Here is an 18,413-nt window from a genome sequence, read left to right on the forward strand (position 1 = left end):
TCTACCACCTAGTGTTGTTATGAGGATCAAATATATTCTAAATATATTTGATCCGGTAAATAATAAATACTGATTAATATTCTTTTCTCTCAAAAGCTTCATCATCCAGCAAATAACAAATGCTCAATAAATCTTCGTTCCCATGATTCTCTCTCCAAATTGCACCCATCCAATGGCTCAGTTCAAGACCTTCATCTTTAAAAAACATATGGTTTATAAAGGATATGATAATGCTACCTGGCATGGTAAGTCTAGATTTTTACCAAGGTATTCTTCATAAAATCATGACATTCAAATGGTTAGTATGGAGAAATTGAGACTTTGATTTGGTAAAATGTCATTCTGTCTAACAATGTTATTTATTTTTAACTTGGAAACTATTTATTTTACTTTTTTTGGAGTGAAAAGGTACACAGCAATAATATTTGATTAATTTCTCTGGATCAATGTTGAAGGGGATACCAAGGAGGATGCCAAAGGACTTTGTACTTGTTCTGCTCTGTGAAATACTTTCATTCGTCACTTAATTGGAGACATAAAAAGACTTGCATGAAAAGCACAAAGTCAAAGATATGAGTTCATTGAATACTTAATGATGATCTTTATAACTTAGAGTCATTCACAGAGCACAGTACGCATTCTATAAATAAATGCTTCTTAAAATAATAAGTTACTGAATGACTAACTACTGATGTAACAGAACTCACATATATATCAAGAACTGTCTGAATGACATGGGATTTTAAATAATACAATTTTATTGCAAACAATTGGAACGACCTGACCGTTTAGCACTCCATGTTTGGATGTATTATTAATTTTTGGACAAATGTTAGCAACAGCATCATACCACCAGGTATAATATGAAAATAAATAGATATGAATAGACATTAGGAGATACTATTACAATATGGATATCTAATTATTCAAACAAAATTAAACTTCATAAGCAGGATGATTAGGGTCTAGATTTCCAGAATAATGCCTACTTTGTATTTTCTAAAAAGACCAATGTGCACAGAATGGATTTGAATTACTATGAGTAGACTTGAAGTGAATAACTAGAATCATGAGTAGAAATTGTTAACAGCCTGATTTTAGGTTAGTATAAGAACAGCCTATTATTCCTGACAATTTTTCTTTTTTTCTGAAAAGCCACTAAGTGTGAGCTTCCAATGACTGAAAATATACAAGGGGCTGGATGATGATATATTAGGATTTAGTTTAGAAATAAAAGCCTTTTCACCTGGATTGTTCCCTAAAATTGTACTATCCTATGGCAAAGCCTTTCATCTGAATTCAAAGGGGATTTTGTTTATCTATAATAGTGCTATCCAAAAGAAACTTAAGGCCATGCGCATTAAGCAATTAAAACAGTTCTAGTCACCACACTCAAAAGTAAAAAGAAACAAGAAAAATGTATTTAGTTATGTATATGTATTAACAATGCACCAAACATTGTCAAATAAATATATACATAATATAAAATGATTGAAATATATTGTATTCATGTTTTCATATGAAGTATTCCATATTCAGTGCATTGTTTTACATGTACAGCATATTTCAATTCAGAGTAGCCACATTTCAAATACTCAATGGCCACATGTGGTTGTTGGTGGTTGTGTGCCATGGAGTCAGTTCCAACTCATAGTGACCCTGTACAGGGTTTCTGAGCTTGTAAATCTTTATAGGTGCAAAAAGCCTCATCTTTCACCTGAGGAACAGCTGGTAGTTTCGAACTGTTGACCCTGAGTTTAGCAGCCCAATTCTTAACCACTACGCTACCAGAGCTCCTTGATTTGTGTGCTTAGTGGCTACATTATTGGGCATACAGTAGATCTATAATAATCATTATACCCATGATATGGAAAAGAACAAGTAGCTCATTATTCATTGGAGATGTAGCTCATGAATACTATCTTATTAATATTAATGTATTAAGGCTTGATTTATTAATTTATAGCAAATTTCTATTACTTTTACATTGGTCTCATTTACTTGCATTAAGACACATTTTGTGGAAAACTCTCTGGGGGTAGGAAAGCTATGATAGTGGGTGTTACATGTTATAAGAAGTGTTTCAATTCCATCTTGTTGTTGCTGTTATGTTCCATCAAGTGGATTCCAACCCATAGTGACCCTTTATAGGTTTTCCGAGCAGCAGCTGGTGAGCATGAACCAGCGACCTTGCAATTCAAACCACCTTTGCAGTCAAGCACATTAACCCACAGCGCCACACCAGGAAGCCTTATATTTCTTATTTTTATGGAAATCCAACTTGTGTTGTAATATCACTCTCACATTTAAATATAATTTAATTTGACTTTCAAAGGTTTGTGCTTTGTCTCCCCAAATAGATTTTTTTATATATTAACATAAGAATACACATTCTGTTAATTTGTGTTTCCCAGAGCATTTGAATAGTTTTTAATTGTTGTTGTTTTGCACAGAGAAGGAAATTGTGAACTTGACTACTTGGTTATAGGAGTCCTGGTGTGACACTGTGGGTTAATGTGCTGGACTGCAAGGTCAGTTTGAACCACAAGGTCAACAGTTCAAGCTCACCTGCTGCTTCTTGGAAATCCTATAGAAACCAACTCCAAGGCACTTAACAACAACTTGGCTATTGTTTTTAGAAATACCAAAGTATTAATGGCATTGTTGTTATTGTTAAGTGCTGTCAGGTTGGTTCCAACTCAGAGTGACCCTGTCTGTGTAGGGTTTCTGAGGAGTGCCTTATGGGCTTAAACAAGTGACCTTGTGGGTTAGCAGTCCAGTTCTTATGCTACACCATCACATAAAGAATCCATTCGTGGGATTTGCCAGTGACAAACTGTACAACCTAAATAACCATAAATATTCAACACAAACCCAACCATTTTGTCTGTTATTGGCCAATCAGATTCATACTCTTTGTTGGATCATAAGATACAACAAAACTTTCCTTAACTGAACAGCTTTCCTTAGGGGTTAACTGATTCACCATTAGGGTACTATTTTCAAAATGGAAAGTAAAAGCACTTTTCAATTCATTAAAAATTTTGCATGCTATTCATTGGTCTTCATTGTTTTATTTACTTGAAATTCATATAAAACTTTGTAACAAGAAAGGTATACAAATCATGCATCTTTAATTTAATACCTCACTTTGTGTCCAATGTTTAAATGTATAAGTATATGTACTTGTCCTTTGCTTCAGAATTTTGATAAATGACCTAAAACACTTGAAAACATGGTTGATAAATCATGTTCATTAGTGTGTAAATTACTTCTATTGCCTTTGAAGAAAATATGACCACAGAAAGACTACAATCACAATTAAATCACACAGTGTAAGACAGTGTATGCCAGATACTTTTGAGAATATATATAAAATAACCAACAAACTTTTTAATATTCTTGGTGAAAGTATATACCAAGCACAGGTTTTGCTGGACTTAATTTATTTACTTACCACTTTATCTTAAGAACTTTACCATGACTTTGTAGTCATATAAAATAGAACATAGGGAAGTTTCACAATCAAACAGATAGATAACAGACACAAAAGAAAGAAGAAACAGAGAAACTGAGAAAGACAACATTTTGTTTTTCCTTGAATTTTTTAATGTTGCTTCAAATTGGTTAACAACTATTAATGGCACTTTGCTGAATGATTAAAGGATTAATAAAGGTTAAAGTTTTGTTAAAATGTTAGCACTAAAGGTGACATATATATAACAAGTTAACAAACATTAACATACTCGATTACAAACAGATGCATTCAAAGTTACTTAAATAAACTATCATTTTTAAAATACGAGTTGTCTTTTGGTTAAATATAACTTCCAACATGCATAGATGCACTAACATAATAATGACGTGTTTACCCAGACACCAAAGTAGCATTTGTTAATCTGGGCTATTTAATCTCATCAATCATAAAAATTAGCTTCCACATTCTAATTACACTAAAATTTAAAGTATAAATAAGTAATTCAAGTGGCCCAGGTTGGTTTAAAACTAATTCAAATAGGCTCTTCATCCCATTTTGTAGCTTTGCAGACATATTTCTTATCTGTACAGTATTAACTATAAAAATAAAATAAGAATAATTAATGAAAATAAAAAATAATAAATTATCAAGGGTAAGTTGAACCATATAATACAGAACAAAGACTACTGACAGGATATAAATAATTATTTTGATCATTTTACCTTTAGAGGAAAGAAAACTTACAAAAGAAAACAAGGGCATTGCAAAGATACCTGTACCGATGGTAGAGCAACTATAATAATAAAGAGTGGTTAGTAGAATTGTTAATTTTTTTTTTAATGATAAAGAATTTCATTACATTTCATTGGCTAGACTCTTTTGATATTAGGTAAAGTATTGATTTTGCTTATGGTGTTTTGATGTTCTGATTATAAAAATGTGGTAGTGTCCCAAATTTTGTAGGCTAATTATAAAACATGGCCCAATATATCCCTAATGATTTTGAACTTGTGAGACTGATTCAGTTGGCATACATTACAAATTTGGACCTAAGATATGTTTATTGACTAAGATATATTGGTGGGAAAATAATCAGTCCACTGTCTGCTCTTTTAGTGTAACTTGAGATATCTCTCTAGCTGTGATTGCATGAGCTTGGTAGTTGACAAAAGAAGTAAAAAAGCCTATAAATCTAAACTCTGGTAACAGCACAGATAAATTTAAAGCTAAAATAGCAAAACTTTTTTTTTTTTTTTTTTTTTTTTTTTTTTTTACTTCCTCTAGCTTCATTTGGAGTCCTGGTGTGGCACTGGGGGCTAATGAACTGGACTGTAAGGTCACTTTGAACCACAAGATTTGTGGTTCAAGGTCACCAACCACGCCAAACTTACCAGCTGTTCCTCGAAAACCCTATAAAGGGTTTGTTGTGAGTTGGTACCAACTCGATGGCACTTAAAAACAACAAGCTTCATTTACTTTTCTTTTTTCTCTTTGTCTATTTCCTTTTTCTCTTTTACCCTTCTGCTTAATTCCATTCCTTTTTATTTTATTGTCCAATTATGTTTGCTTTTCATTAAAAGTGTACTAAAATCAGTGATGTGGAATCAGATATGTTTATACTAACATATAATAGACCAACAATAAGTATTTTCTGACATCAGTACAGGTGTGAAGCTATGCTCAGAGTCTGTATCATTGAATTAAAAAACAAAAACCTAAAACAATAGACTGCAATATTACATTTTGCAGCCACATTAACAGTGAGAATTAAGGCAACTTACTGGCTATCTCTTTGTCCCCTATAAATATCTGAAAGTTTCTGGTAAAAAGAATAATTATTTTTGTATTATCTGCAACACTGATTGGAGGGGAAATCTTCCTTTTTAAAGAACCACAATAAAAAATCATCAAATATCTTTAATGATTTCAAATACAACACTCATAAAGGAAAGGTAGGTCTATCAAATGACAATGATCACCCAAAATCAATTCCATGCCTACTTTGAAAGCATCCAAACTGATTACAAAAGAGTTTCGTAATTCAGTTTCTATAGAATTAACTATGTGTATGCAAATTACAAATGAAAACAAACAAACAAAAACAAGCTGGTGTTAATATAGAAATTTGGGTGATAGTTTCATTTCTACCTGATTTTTTTCATTAAATAAAATAAATTGGTATAGTATTTTTTTATATTGATCTTGTGCTATTACTAGATGTTTTAATTGTAAATGTCACATTAATTTCCTGTAGATTATGAAATATTCAAAGAAAGTTAATGGAGTTACCATCTACGTTATTGTTACCATTTATGTATAGAACATTTTTATAAAGTCTTACTAAAAATGTAATCATGTACCAAGAATTACTATATCCAAAAGGACTATTTTCTCTTCTACTGAAAAGACAGATATTAAATTAGAACATGATTACAAATAGACTGCAAAGTGAAAAATATCAATATATTTATATTAATAAAGCTGACTAAAGAAAATGAAGTTTTCATTAAAATCTTCAAATTCAATAAATCTTAATTTGGTGTTCTAGGTTTTATTTATAAAATGCATCATGTTCATGAGAAAATAAATATCTGTAGAAGTACTCATTTAAATTGTTGATACATTATTTTCACATGTAAATCTATTATTTGAATACTTTAGACCCAACCATGTTTTGTTTGTAATCTAATGTGTTTAACCTAAGATGAGTATATTCTGGCTATCTCATGTTGTTGTAAGTGCTCTTGAATCAGTTCTGACTTATAGTGATACTGTATAGGACTTCTGAAGAGAGGCTGGGGGTTTGAATCTCTGACTTTAATGTTAAAATTCCAGGACTGATCCTACAGCACCACTCCAGGATTCCAACTATCTCATGTTGTTGTTGTTGTTATGTGCCTTGGAGTCGGTTCCGACTCATAGCGACCCTGTACAGGGTTTCAGAGGCTATAAATCTTTATGGGAGCAGAAAGCCTCATCTTTCTCCCGTGGAACAGCTGGTAGTTCAGAACTTCTGACCGTGAGATTAGCAGCCTGATTCGTAACCACTAAGATACCAGAGCCCCTTGTTGCTGTTGTTAAGTGCCATGAGTCGATTTCGACCCATAGCGACCCTGTATAGTGTTTCCAAAGAGCAGCTGGTGAGCTTGAACCACCCATCTTGCAGTTAAAACGATTTGACGGTCTGACGCATTAGCCTACAGCTCCACACCAGGACTCCAAGAGATCTCCTTTGTTGTTGTTGTTAAGTACTATGGAGTCGGTTCCGACTCATAGTGACCCTGCACAGGGTTTCAGAGGCTGTAAATCTTTATGGGAGCAGAACGCCTCATCTTTCTCCTGTGGAACCACGGAACTGCTAACCTTCTAACCTTGCGGTTGGCAGCCCAACTGGTAACCAATACGCTACCAGAGCTCCTTGTTGTTGTAGTTAAGTGCTATCGAGTAGGTTCCGACCCATAGCGACCCTGTACAGGGTTTCCAAGGGTGTAAATCTTTATGGGAGTAGAAAGCCTCATCTTTCACCCGCTGAGCAGCTGGTAGTTTTGAACCGCTGACCTTAAGGTTCACAGCCCAATTCGTGACCACTATGCTACCAGAGCTCCTTGTTGTTGTTGTTAAGTACCGTCGAGTTGGTTGGGACCCATAGCGACCCTGTACAGGGTTTCTGAGGGTATAAATCTTTAAGGGAGTAGAAAGCCTCATCTTTCCCATTAATATCAGAACATCTCTGCTCTGACGAATGATTGTTTTTACAACTGCTAACACCAACAGGAGGTCAATAACTTGAAAAAACCCCCACAAACAACCTCAGTTGAGTTGACTTTGACTCATAGCACCACTGTAGTATACAGAACTGCTCCCTAGGGTTTCCAAGACTATACATCTTTAAGGAAGCAGGCTGGTTTATCCTATTGGAGTTACTGGTGGGTTAGAAATGCCAACCTCTGAGTTATCAATCCAATACTTAATCCAATGTTCCAAAAGACAGCCTTAAGACTTGAAACTGTATAATTGTTATAGCATTATAGTCCGTGAATATTTACATACATGATGCCAGATTCTCCAAATCTCATGCTCTACTTCCAATTTTGTATATTAGAATGGTATCACAATGCTTGAATATAGTCATACCACTGATGCCAGATTCTGCAAGTCTCATGTTCCAGTTTCAGTTGCTACGTATACAATATGCAGTATGTGGTGTGTGCATGTGTGTGTGTAGAGCTACATGCAGTTTAATAGCAGTTACTAAGGTCCATGCAGAAATTAATGGTGTGGCTCTGTAGGATAAGCACTGGGACTGCTAACCAGAATATAGGTGGTTCAAAACCACCAGATGCTCTTCGGAAACCTTATACAGGGTCGCTAGGAGTCAGAAACGACTCAGCGACACTTAACAACAACAACATAAGGAAATGGAAGAGCATATGGTACATATATCTTTACAGCCTTAAGTCTTGGTAATGAAGACAAAAGAAAATTGGATCACTTTTGGTTAGTATCAATTTAAAGGTCAATATTTTAACATTTCAGTTCTTTAGAAAAGTGAAATGTTTCCAAACCTCCAGGAGAAAACACTATCTAAGAAAATTGTCCCAATAAATATTATTATACTATGTTGTGACAAAATAAAATAACTGCCTTTATTACTAGGATGCATGCAAAGTCTGTGAAGTCAAAATTATTCCTCCAATTGTGGAGTAAAGTTTAAGAATCACTGCCTTTCCATTCCTATACATTTATTTGAAATCATCATTTCTCATCTCGACTATTGTGATGGTCTCCTAATTGTTCTTCCTATTTTCTTTCATTATTCAGTTGAATTTTCCTCACAACCACTGTTTCAACAGTGCATGAAAACAACCATTAAAAACTCCTCATTGCCTACAGAATTAAGCATAAACTATTACTCTGTTTGTCACAACCTCTCTATGCTGAGTCTAGCCATCTATTTCAGTCTTACCATCCACAAGTAAGCATCAAGCTCCATGACCTCTATTCCATAAGAATACTGAGTATGTTATTCATTAAGACAGTCATTAGTTTGCTTTTTTTTTTTCCTTGGGTTTATCCAGAGGAGCCATACCTCCTCTGTGTTGCTGTTGTTGTTGTTGTTGTTAAGTGCCGTCGAGTCGGTTCCGACCCATAGCGACCCTGTACAGGGTTTCCGAGGGTAGCAACCACTAAACCCATTCAACATGCACTCTCTCAGTCTATTATCCATGAGCATATCTTGCTCCATCTTTAAGCAGTAAGCTACTATATCCACCCATCCTACCAGGCAATAGAGACTCCAAATGTCAAAGATGTTTTTTGGAAAACAGTGGTGAGTGTTAATTCAGATTGCACCTTTTTCCCAACCCTTCTTTCTTAAGAGCTACCTCAATTATCACCACCCCTTAGTCTTCTTCTAGTCTCCTACTTGGTTTCTGGGAGTCCCAAGCTTCTTTTATTTAGTTTATCATCCTAGAATTTCCTTAAGTCAATCCTTTAAATGAAACATAAACATACACCATGGGTAAGATAATGCCAACTCAGTCTTACCCTGCATAGATACTATTGTACTAGGAGTTTGACCTTGAGTTCAAATTCTATCCCTGGAATCTCTAGTACTTCCAGACTTCCCCTATCCTATAAGAAAACACACATAAGCCATTAAATAAAGTCTCTTAAAACTTTTATGGCATCAACAATTGACCAGTGAGTGGTCACATATTAGAACCCAACAGGGACTTTTGAGCTAATCTAACCCAGAAATTTCACACTGTATTTATCAGCAGAACTTGTACCTCAGGAATTCTTTGATTAGGGAGATAGATATGTGAGTATATGGAATAGAAAGAATCCTCATCTGTTACCGCATTGCTATTCATTTTAGACTTTCTGTTCTAAGTAATAAGTTTAGGGGACTAAAAGTTTTTTAGTTCAATTTCTGTGTTACTAAAAATGAAATAGAAATGCAGAGGAAATGCACTTCCTGCTGAATAATGGCAAACCTAGGCCTGGAATTGAGCATTCTAAGCCCAGTGTTATTTCTACTATACCATCAGATTGTTGCTTTCAACTCATCAGTAACTGAACATTTATATTCATAGACACGCACCACTGGTTAAACATGTTTTATGATTACATGCTTATGTTTGTATTTGTAAATAGATATATCTTTCATGTCCTTGTTTCTTCCCACATTCCATATAACAATGTATTCTCAATTTAATTAGTTGATGCAATGAATGAGTAAGCATGCTTTGTATCCATGTTTATGGTTACATCATAATGATAGAAAATAATTTTCTCCTCAGAGTCCCTCAATTTGAGCCACTATTTCACTCTTTCATAACTCAGAGAAGAAACTATTTGAAAAAAAAGATGTGATTGTTTTGATTAATTAACATAATTGAAATTATTTATTTTATATTCCTTATATCTTTCTTATGTAGGGAAATTCAAATAACATTTTGAGTGGTTTATTTAAAGCATTATTTCAGGAAGCATGCCCACAGGTTTTTAGGATGTTGATCTAAAAATTCCCAAACATTTCCCAGCCATACTATTTCTATCAGCTTTTATGATGGAGGGTGAGTGCTCTCCACTCTCAATATCTGCAGTTTACAATTTTGTGACTTAATTTATATTTACTTACTAGGAACAGAATCAATAAAATAATATGATGTTTTCCCTTAAAGACTCTGTAGCTTAATGATTAATTTTACGTATATGTAATATATGAAGTCAAGAATTGAAAACTTAGTAATGAAGTGGTAGCAACTATTTGTGGATAATTAAAATAAACATTTGGTTGTTTAAATAGCACATAAGCAGAAAATGTAAAAGCAATTTAGAGTACATGTTTACAAAAACCAATTTACTCAGAAAATAACATTTCTGAGCTTGTCATATATTTTCCAAATAAGAATGACTTATATTATATATATAAATATATATTAAGAGTGGGACTAAGTACCTAAAGTAAACATTGAAAACATATAGCAATGAGTTAATATAACCATAACACTTCCTTGCTTTGGGAAGGTGAGTTTTGAAGGGCTATTATGTTTCACATGCCTAAGTATTTCCAATTCGTTATATCACAATTCCATATATTATAGAAACTCTTTTAAATTATGTACTATTACACATACCACTGAAAGACACTATGATATCTGTGAAGTATAGCAATTTTTAAGTCATGCTATTACTGGGTGTCTGCAATGATAAAAATATTTTTCACATACAATCTCCTATTGTTCTAGGAATCAATACTTACCTGACATTATATTTCTCACAATTATTTCATTATTTTTGCTTCATTTCAGATTATTTCTTACTATTTATATACCTAAATACACAAATTTCTTTTTGGTACATTTATGTAATTGTAAACATGGCATAATGAAATATCTTTCAAACTATATTTACAAATGTGGAGATAATTCTTTGCATTTCAAATATCCCCTAAGAGTTGTAATGTTATAATAAAATATTTTTATATTATTGCAAGCTAGAGATTAGATACCACTTTCATTAAATATTATGCAAATAACAAGGATTATCATTCAAAAGTTCCATAGTGCCTAGTTGTTCATTAAATAGAATGAATATAAACAGACATAAAAAATTACAAAATGTATAAAATATAAACTTGCAGTTCTTTGTTTGTTTGGCTTGAGCATTTCATTAAAGCCTGATGAATTTCTGTAACAGTAAGTGTCAGGAAGCAGCAAGAGAATGTTAAATACACATGCATACACACAGGTGCACAACCAATTAAGGGGTGCAGACACCCAATATCATGCAGGAGATGTTCAAGGCCTCATGATGGGTCTTGGATCTACATGACATAAAAGCAATATTATATTTGGCAAAATAGTTTGTACTGTTATCTTTAGATTGCTATCTTTTGTGCTATTTATTTTTTGGCCTGCAACATGCTATTTGTTACTTTACTCTGAGTAACCTCTGAAAGTACATATGCAAACCAGTACAGAATGCAGTTCTAGAATAGCTGTGGCAGGGGAAAAAAAAGAAAAAAAAAAAACAAAAACAAAAAAATTAGAGAAAAAGCAAGAAAGAGAAAAAATGCAAGAGAGACAAAGATATATCTCCTGTGAGATTCAGTGGTAAAATTTCCTTAAACAGAGTTTGGCCTTCACTTTCCTTTGGAAAGTCTTGTTGTGAGGTTTTTTGGCCCCCTTCAGAGGACTGTGCAACCTTCGCAAGAGATCATTTAGTACTAGTTTCCACCTCGAAGCAGGTCTTCCTACCTTTCCAGTCTTAATTCTGTGAGAAATGGCTGCAAATCGATGGTTGAGCTCTGAGATTTTGGGCTCTACTACTCTCCTGCAGTGGTCGCCGCGGTTAGCCATTAAATGTGTTGCTTGGTCACGCGTGGAGTCCACCTTTGGCCGTATGTCATTCATTTCAGCCTTTAAACGCTATATTCCGTGAGCAAGAGACAGAGCTTGATGTTAGTAATACATGGAAGTTGAGAAAGAAAGAGAAATAGAGGAGAGAGCATGCAGAAGAATAGACACAGAAGGAGAAAGTCAACTTGCATCAAAATGAAGCTGAGTGACATGTGTGACCTCAGAAGAACGGGTCATTGTCAATGTTTAAAACTGAAATCTGTTTATTTAAACTGCAAATGTCATTTGAGAGAGGGCAAAGGATGTCTACATAATTTCTCTATGATGTCTAAATTAATTGTTGTTGTGTGGTTAAGTGCTGTTGAGTCGATTCCAACCCACAGCGACCCCGTATAGGAAATCCAAGGAGCAGCTGGTGAGCTTGAACCACCAACCTTGTAGTTCAAACAACTTTGCAGTCTGATGAATTAGCCCACAGCGCTACACAAGGTCTCCAAATGAATTGCAATGTTTTACAATTAGTATAAAACTTATCTTAATGAATGTCTGACCTGAGAAATAACGTAAACATACTGTAAGCTCAGCAAGGAAGTAGGTAAAGAAAACTTTGCTCTTTTTTCCAGTTCCTCTTTGTTTTGTCATATTAAATGATAAGAATAATATTGAGTTTCTAATACATATTGATTCTATGTCACATATAGAGAGAGGCACTGAGGTAGGTTCTACCAGACCCAAGGGGTCATGGTAGTGGTGGTGGTTGTGTTCCCTAAAGTTAGTTCCAATGCGTAGATACAAAACCTGTATCAGGTTTCTGAGACTGTAAATCTTTATGGGAGCAGAAAGCCTTTTCTTTCTTCCACAGAGTAACTGGTAGATTGAAACTTCTTATCTTGTGGATAGTAGTGCAACTTATAACCCACTGTTTTGTTTTGTTTTCTTTTTTGACGTTGTTAAGTGCCATCGAATGGGTTTTGACTCAAAACGACCTTGTATAGGATTTCCCAGAAGTGGCTGGTAAGCTTAAACCATCGACCCTGAGGTTCAAATCAATTTTTCTATATAGTGCATTAACCCACAGCGCCAAATCAGGACTCTTGTAACCCACTAGAGGCTAGGAATTAAATAATTAATATTTACTATTCCAAGGAATTAACCATAAGATGACATTCTCAGACTGCACTGCAAGTGAAAAGGAGGAGGTGCCACATCAAAATAACTTTAAACAATAGGATAACTCTATTTAGGGGACACCTTAAACACCTTTACATTTTCTCATTATAACAGGAATTGTAGTATCAATTACTTAATTAAGGAAAATGAAATTTAGATACAAACACACAAAAAAATGTTAATATTCTTTTAAATAGCAACCCAGTAGTCAAACTACGGAGTCCTGGTGTGGTACTATTGGATAAAGAACTAGATGACTAACGACAAGGTCGGTGGTTCAAACCCAACAGCGACTCCTTGGAAACCCTATATTGGGTCACTATGAGTCATAACAAATTAAAAGGCACTTAATAATAACAGTCAAATTAAACTATTGAACATTTCAGTGAAAAAAAAAAAAAAGAACTAACTCTGTAGGCTAATGGACGAGTGCTAAGTTGTTTGCTTCACAAAGTCGGTGTTTCAAGCTCACTAGTCACTCCTTAGAAACCCTGTACAGGGTTGCTATGGGTTGGAAATGACTTGACAGCACTTAACAACAACAATAAAGAGATATCAGTAAGCAAAAAATGCCTTTGAGAAAGAAATTTTATGTTGTTCTAATAACTGGGTTCAATACATAAGGAGAGAACATGAAGCTATTTTTACTTTATATATAGTTAAAACTGAAAATGTCAGTTTGTATATAACCCTGTACATGCACTAATTACTAGACTATGTATCTTGCATAGGCTATATATATATATATATATATACTCATTCTATAATGTTTACTCATTCTGTAAAAGATGACTGAAAACTGGTCTTTGTGTCAGAAACAAAAGTGTAGTACTTTTAACTTGGGCATAGACTTTAAATAAGATACCAACATGAAATCCAGCATCCCTTTTTTTTGCAAATTTTATATTGGTGTAGTCAACCAGATGTGGATTTGGACAGACATTCAGACTACAAACTTTTCCAGAGTCATTCACACTCTTTCATAGTAAGGACGAGGCAGTGGGGAAAGAAGAGGAGGAAGAAGGAAGGAAGGAAAGAAGGTAGGTAGATTTTAATCTCTTTAAAATGCTTTTACTATCTTTTGGGACAATGACAGGTGACATAAACATTATGCAGTTTGAAAAGACTGTTGCAAACATTTGATTGGCTACCTTAAGCACATCTTCCTTTTGCTGAGGTTTCTTTTTCTCAGCTTCATCCAAAAGTGTATCTGCCTGTATGATCCAGCTTGTGATGTGATCCACATTCTGGCCAAAGGTTTCCATGTGTTTCTGGTATTCCTTCATTTTCAAAAGATAAAAAATGACATGCTTTTAACTAGACAATCTTTTAAAAGAGTGTGCCCTAGTTTCTGAAATTTTAAAGGGCCCCAAATTATTTTCATTCCAATTAGTTAAGTAGAGTCACTATACATACTCTTAACACAAACATGAACAGATATATATGAGCAGATATATAAACAGAAATATAAGAGCATAGTTGTAGTTATTGGCAACCACAAATATTGAATGTTTCTGAGATTTTTTTCCCCACATGATAGAGAGTATTGTAAAAGCTCCTGTCCTCTTCTCTTACCAACAAAAGGTTTAACCACTCTTCTGCTCGGGAAGTAACAGCGATCCAGTTACTGTTCAGAAGACTGAGTTTATCTTCTACCAATGTCTCTTTCTTGCCCAAAACTGCTTTCAAGGACTCTCCAAGCTCTATGACACTCTTTAGGTGAACCTTCTGTTTCTCAATCTCTTTCTGAGTAGCCTGTAAAAAAGATAACATTTCAACTTCCTGAGAAATGTTGCAACCTTGTGAGATTCAATGTCCATAATATCACAATGTATGGTAAGCTTTTGTTTACCTACAAAAATGCATTTATGAACCAGTAAAATTATACATATAGTTTGCAATTTCATTTTGGGGTATAAATGAACATATCTTGATGCATAAGTACACTTAATCATATCTTGGAATCCTGGTGTTGTACTGCAGGATAATGAACTTTTCCGGAAGGTTAGTTTGATCTAACCAGTCGCTCCTCAGAAACGTTATACAAGGTCGCTATGAGATGGAACAAATTGAGCACTGGTGTGACACTGTACAATAAGCACTGGAAAGCTAACCACAAAGTAGGTAGTTCAAAGCCATCAGTCACTCTTCAAAATCCTATACAGGGTCCCTATGAGTCAAAACCAACTTGATAGCATGCAACAAAATAGCATACGGTCACTTGCTATAAATATTTTCTGCCTGGTGTTGCACACATACCTTCTATTTCTACTTTGTAGGGTGAGGGATAGATAGGGTTCAGAAAAGCCACACTTGTAAATTGACAAGTTCAAATTCAATGATAAAACTGATTCAGATATAATTCAGTTAGTTATTTTACATGTTTATTATTATTATTATTATTATTATTTGCTTTATGTTGTTTCTTTATGCAGTCAGTAATTATTGTGATAGTTTCTGGGGTTGGGTTTAAAATGGAAGAAAAGCAAAATTATGTGCACTCTGTTTTATTTTGACATATGGAATGTTTATAAATGTACTTTCAGGAGTTTCAATAGCACCTTAATATGAACTGCAATACATGGCACTCAGGGTATTTATGACAGGAAAAATGTCATACCTGAGTTAAAAGTTAATCTAGCATATTTTCTTCAATAGTCCATATTATATCTCTAATAATTTATGATACACATAGGCTTGGTGTGGCATGTGGGAAAAGTATTGGACTACTAAGTATAAGGTCAGTGGTTCAAGCCCAATAACAGTTTCTCAAAAACCATATACAGTGTCACTATGAGTCGAAACCAACTTGAAAGCACTTAACAACTACATGATCTAAATAGTAAGCACTAAATTCAAATAAACTAATTCACTCACTACTTCTGGTGTGGTGCTGTGGGCTAATGTGTCAGACTGCAAAGTCATTTGAACTGCAAAGTCAGTGGTTCAAGCTCACCAGATGCTCCTTGGAAACCCTATACAGGGTCTTTATGAGTCGTAATCGACTCAACAGCACTTAACAACAATTACTTCTTCCTAGTCGTGTTGTTGTGGTTTTGTTACAAGCTATCTACTTGGTTCTGATCTTGTGGTTAGCAGTCTGATACTCCAATTTCATTATAATATAAAAAAAAACATATATAATAGGTCACTTTTTCAAAATATAAGATTTCCCTAATTTTTCAGGCTTTTTATGTGAGGGCTAAAGAATGTATTTTGATTATTTCTCCAATTAAAAGTTCCATTGTTTGAGTCTCATTTGAAAGGGCAGATTGAAGTTCAGGAGTTAGTCATCAGCTCATCTACTTATTTCATTGATGGGGGACACAGAATAGAAAAATCTTGTTTATGTTGTTCTTTACCTCTTCTGATAACATTATGCTAACATTTCCTTTAATTTTGTTTAAAGTTAAACTTGTAAAAAGTGCTGGGATTCCTATTTACTCCCATAGGACCACATTCACAGGTCTTCTCCTCCAGGGGCAGAAACATATATTCTACTTGTCATATGGGAGCATCATTCCATGTAAATTTAATTTAAAATTGACTTTATCTTTTTATAAGTTCACATCATGCTATGCCCAATGTCTTCACAAATTTTGTTTGAATTTCCTAGGAGCATTTCTTCTTGGCTTAACTTTTTCACTTTAATTTCTTATTATTTCCTCATTTTTTTTTAATCTCATAAATTTCACCTGCTCTATAGATTATCTCTCCACTCAGCTCACATCAATTCAAATATGTGCCATGAAATGTTTTTTTGACCTTTCACTAGGATGCAACTAAATTTCTATTCATTTTACCTATTTCTTGATTTTGGGGGCAAGCTCGTTTCAATATGGATGAAGAATCCAACTATCAAACACAACCATAAATGTATTTTAAGGAATTTTCCTCCCCAAGAGAATTCTGCACTCAATCTACATAAATATTATATGATTTTTAATCATTGAGAAAGGGAATAGTTCTTTTCAAAATTAAACTATATTCCTGGGAAGAAAATAAATAAATTACCAAATTACCATAACCCTCAGGTGTGTATTTGTTACATTTAAGGTTTGTGAAATTCAGATGGAACTTACAATGTATATTTACATTCGTCAACAGTTGTAATTGAATCATACAATCTAGTATGTCTTAAACTTGAAAAAATAGGATATTAAATATTTTTTCAAGTCCTACATCATTTAGTCATTTGCAGAGGTTTAGGACATATTTTATTATTAGGGTAATGTGACAAACAATATAATTATACATTTTAAAAGAATATGAAATATCAAAGAGCAGATTTTGGAACATTATGTTTTGACATTTTATTAATAATGTGTTGTCTATTAAAGAAGAATTTCATGAAGGCAGAATGCACAGAACAGAAATTAGAGCTATAGCTATAATGACAGTGAATACGGACTCCAATGGCATTTAACAGATGTTCTATTTTCTAAGTAACAGCTGCTAGATGCATTCATTGTACCAAGTTAATGATCTGCTAGTGTTATTTCACTTCACAGATAAATTACTGTGCTCTCTATTTATAAAGATATGTAATTTTTCATGGGCATGATCGTGTAACAGACCTGAGAAATAAGTTATAGTTATCCTGCATTTATATAGCATGAGAATAATGAGCTGAGGTAAGTATCAAGATCATCTAGGACCAAAGATCAAATCTCCTTAAAATCGGAAAGGTGTAATTGTTTAAAAAACTACAAGACATGGTTAATTGAACTGATTGTAGATTTCATAATACTTTTTGAAATTGATCTTTCATTACACTATGCAGTGGCCTTCAAACATGGTTACCAGGATGCGGGGGTGGGGGAGGGGAAGGTGGAGCACAAGGTAGGGAATAGACATAGGATAGTTTGTGTGCTGGGGGGGGGGCAATACAAAGAAGGGGGAAGGGAATGGAAGAACAAGGCTGATGGAAAAGCAATTAGGTTTGCATGGGGTAAGTGGGACAGAGGTAAATAACAATGTATACACAACCTTGGAACAACAGGGATCTGGGATACAAGGATTGTGACATGGTTGGAATGGGCAAAAGGGGGTAAATAATGGTAAGATGCTTGGCTGTCTTTTGTAAAAAAAAAAAAAAAAAAGCAAATTGATAAGGCAACTAGTAATATCCTACGATATCAACTGTTTAAATCAAGACATAATCCCGGCAAGGCTTTCATCTGTGCTTGAGGGAATAGAAATGGCAGCCTCTCCAGGCTACAGACAGGAAGTAGAGTGAATTGGGATGCAAAAATTAGCAAAAGATAAGTGGAAGAGTCTTCACCTGTAAGCACTAGCTAGATTTGCAGCTTCTTGTTTGCCTATACCCAAAATGCTTTTCATAGACTTAAAAAAAATTTTTTTTAAGGAAAATAACAGTATAGCCCTATAGAAAC

General features: G+C 34.1%; 1 protein-coding gene across 2 annotated transcripts in view; it reads right to left on the reverse strand.

Moving 5' to 3' along the window:
- The window catches only part of LOC102838260 (dystrophin-like), a 3,237,302-nt gene that overhangs the window by 1,771,693 nt on the left and 1,447,196 nt on the right, over positions 1–18,413 (reverse strand). For both annotated transcript variants that reach the window (XM_006870143.1, XM_006870144.1), the window contains exons 35-37: positions 14,593–14,772; positions 14,169–14,297; positions 11,746–11,916 (exon numbers count right to left, since the gene is read on the reverse strand). In XM_006870143.1, the coding sequence (XP_006870205.1) occupies positions 11,746–11,916; positions 14,169–14,297; positions 14,593–14,772 (480 nt within the window). The remainder of the gene's footprint in view (positions 1–11,745; positions 11,917–14,168; positions 14,298–14,592; positions 14,773–18,413) is intronic.

Source organism: Chrysochloris asiatica, unplaced genomic scaffold (genome assembly GCF_000296735.1).
Source record: "Chrysochloris asiatica unplaced genomic scaffold, ChrAsi1.0 scaffold00139, whole genome shotgun sequence".
Classification (NCBI taxonomy): domain Eukaryota; kingdom Metazoa; phylum Chordata; class Mammalia; order Afrosoricida; family Chrysochloridae; genus Chrysochloris; species Chrysochloris asiatica.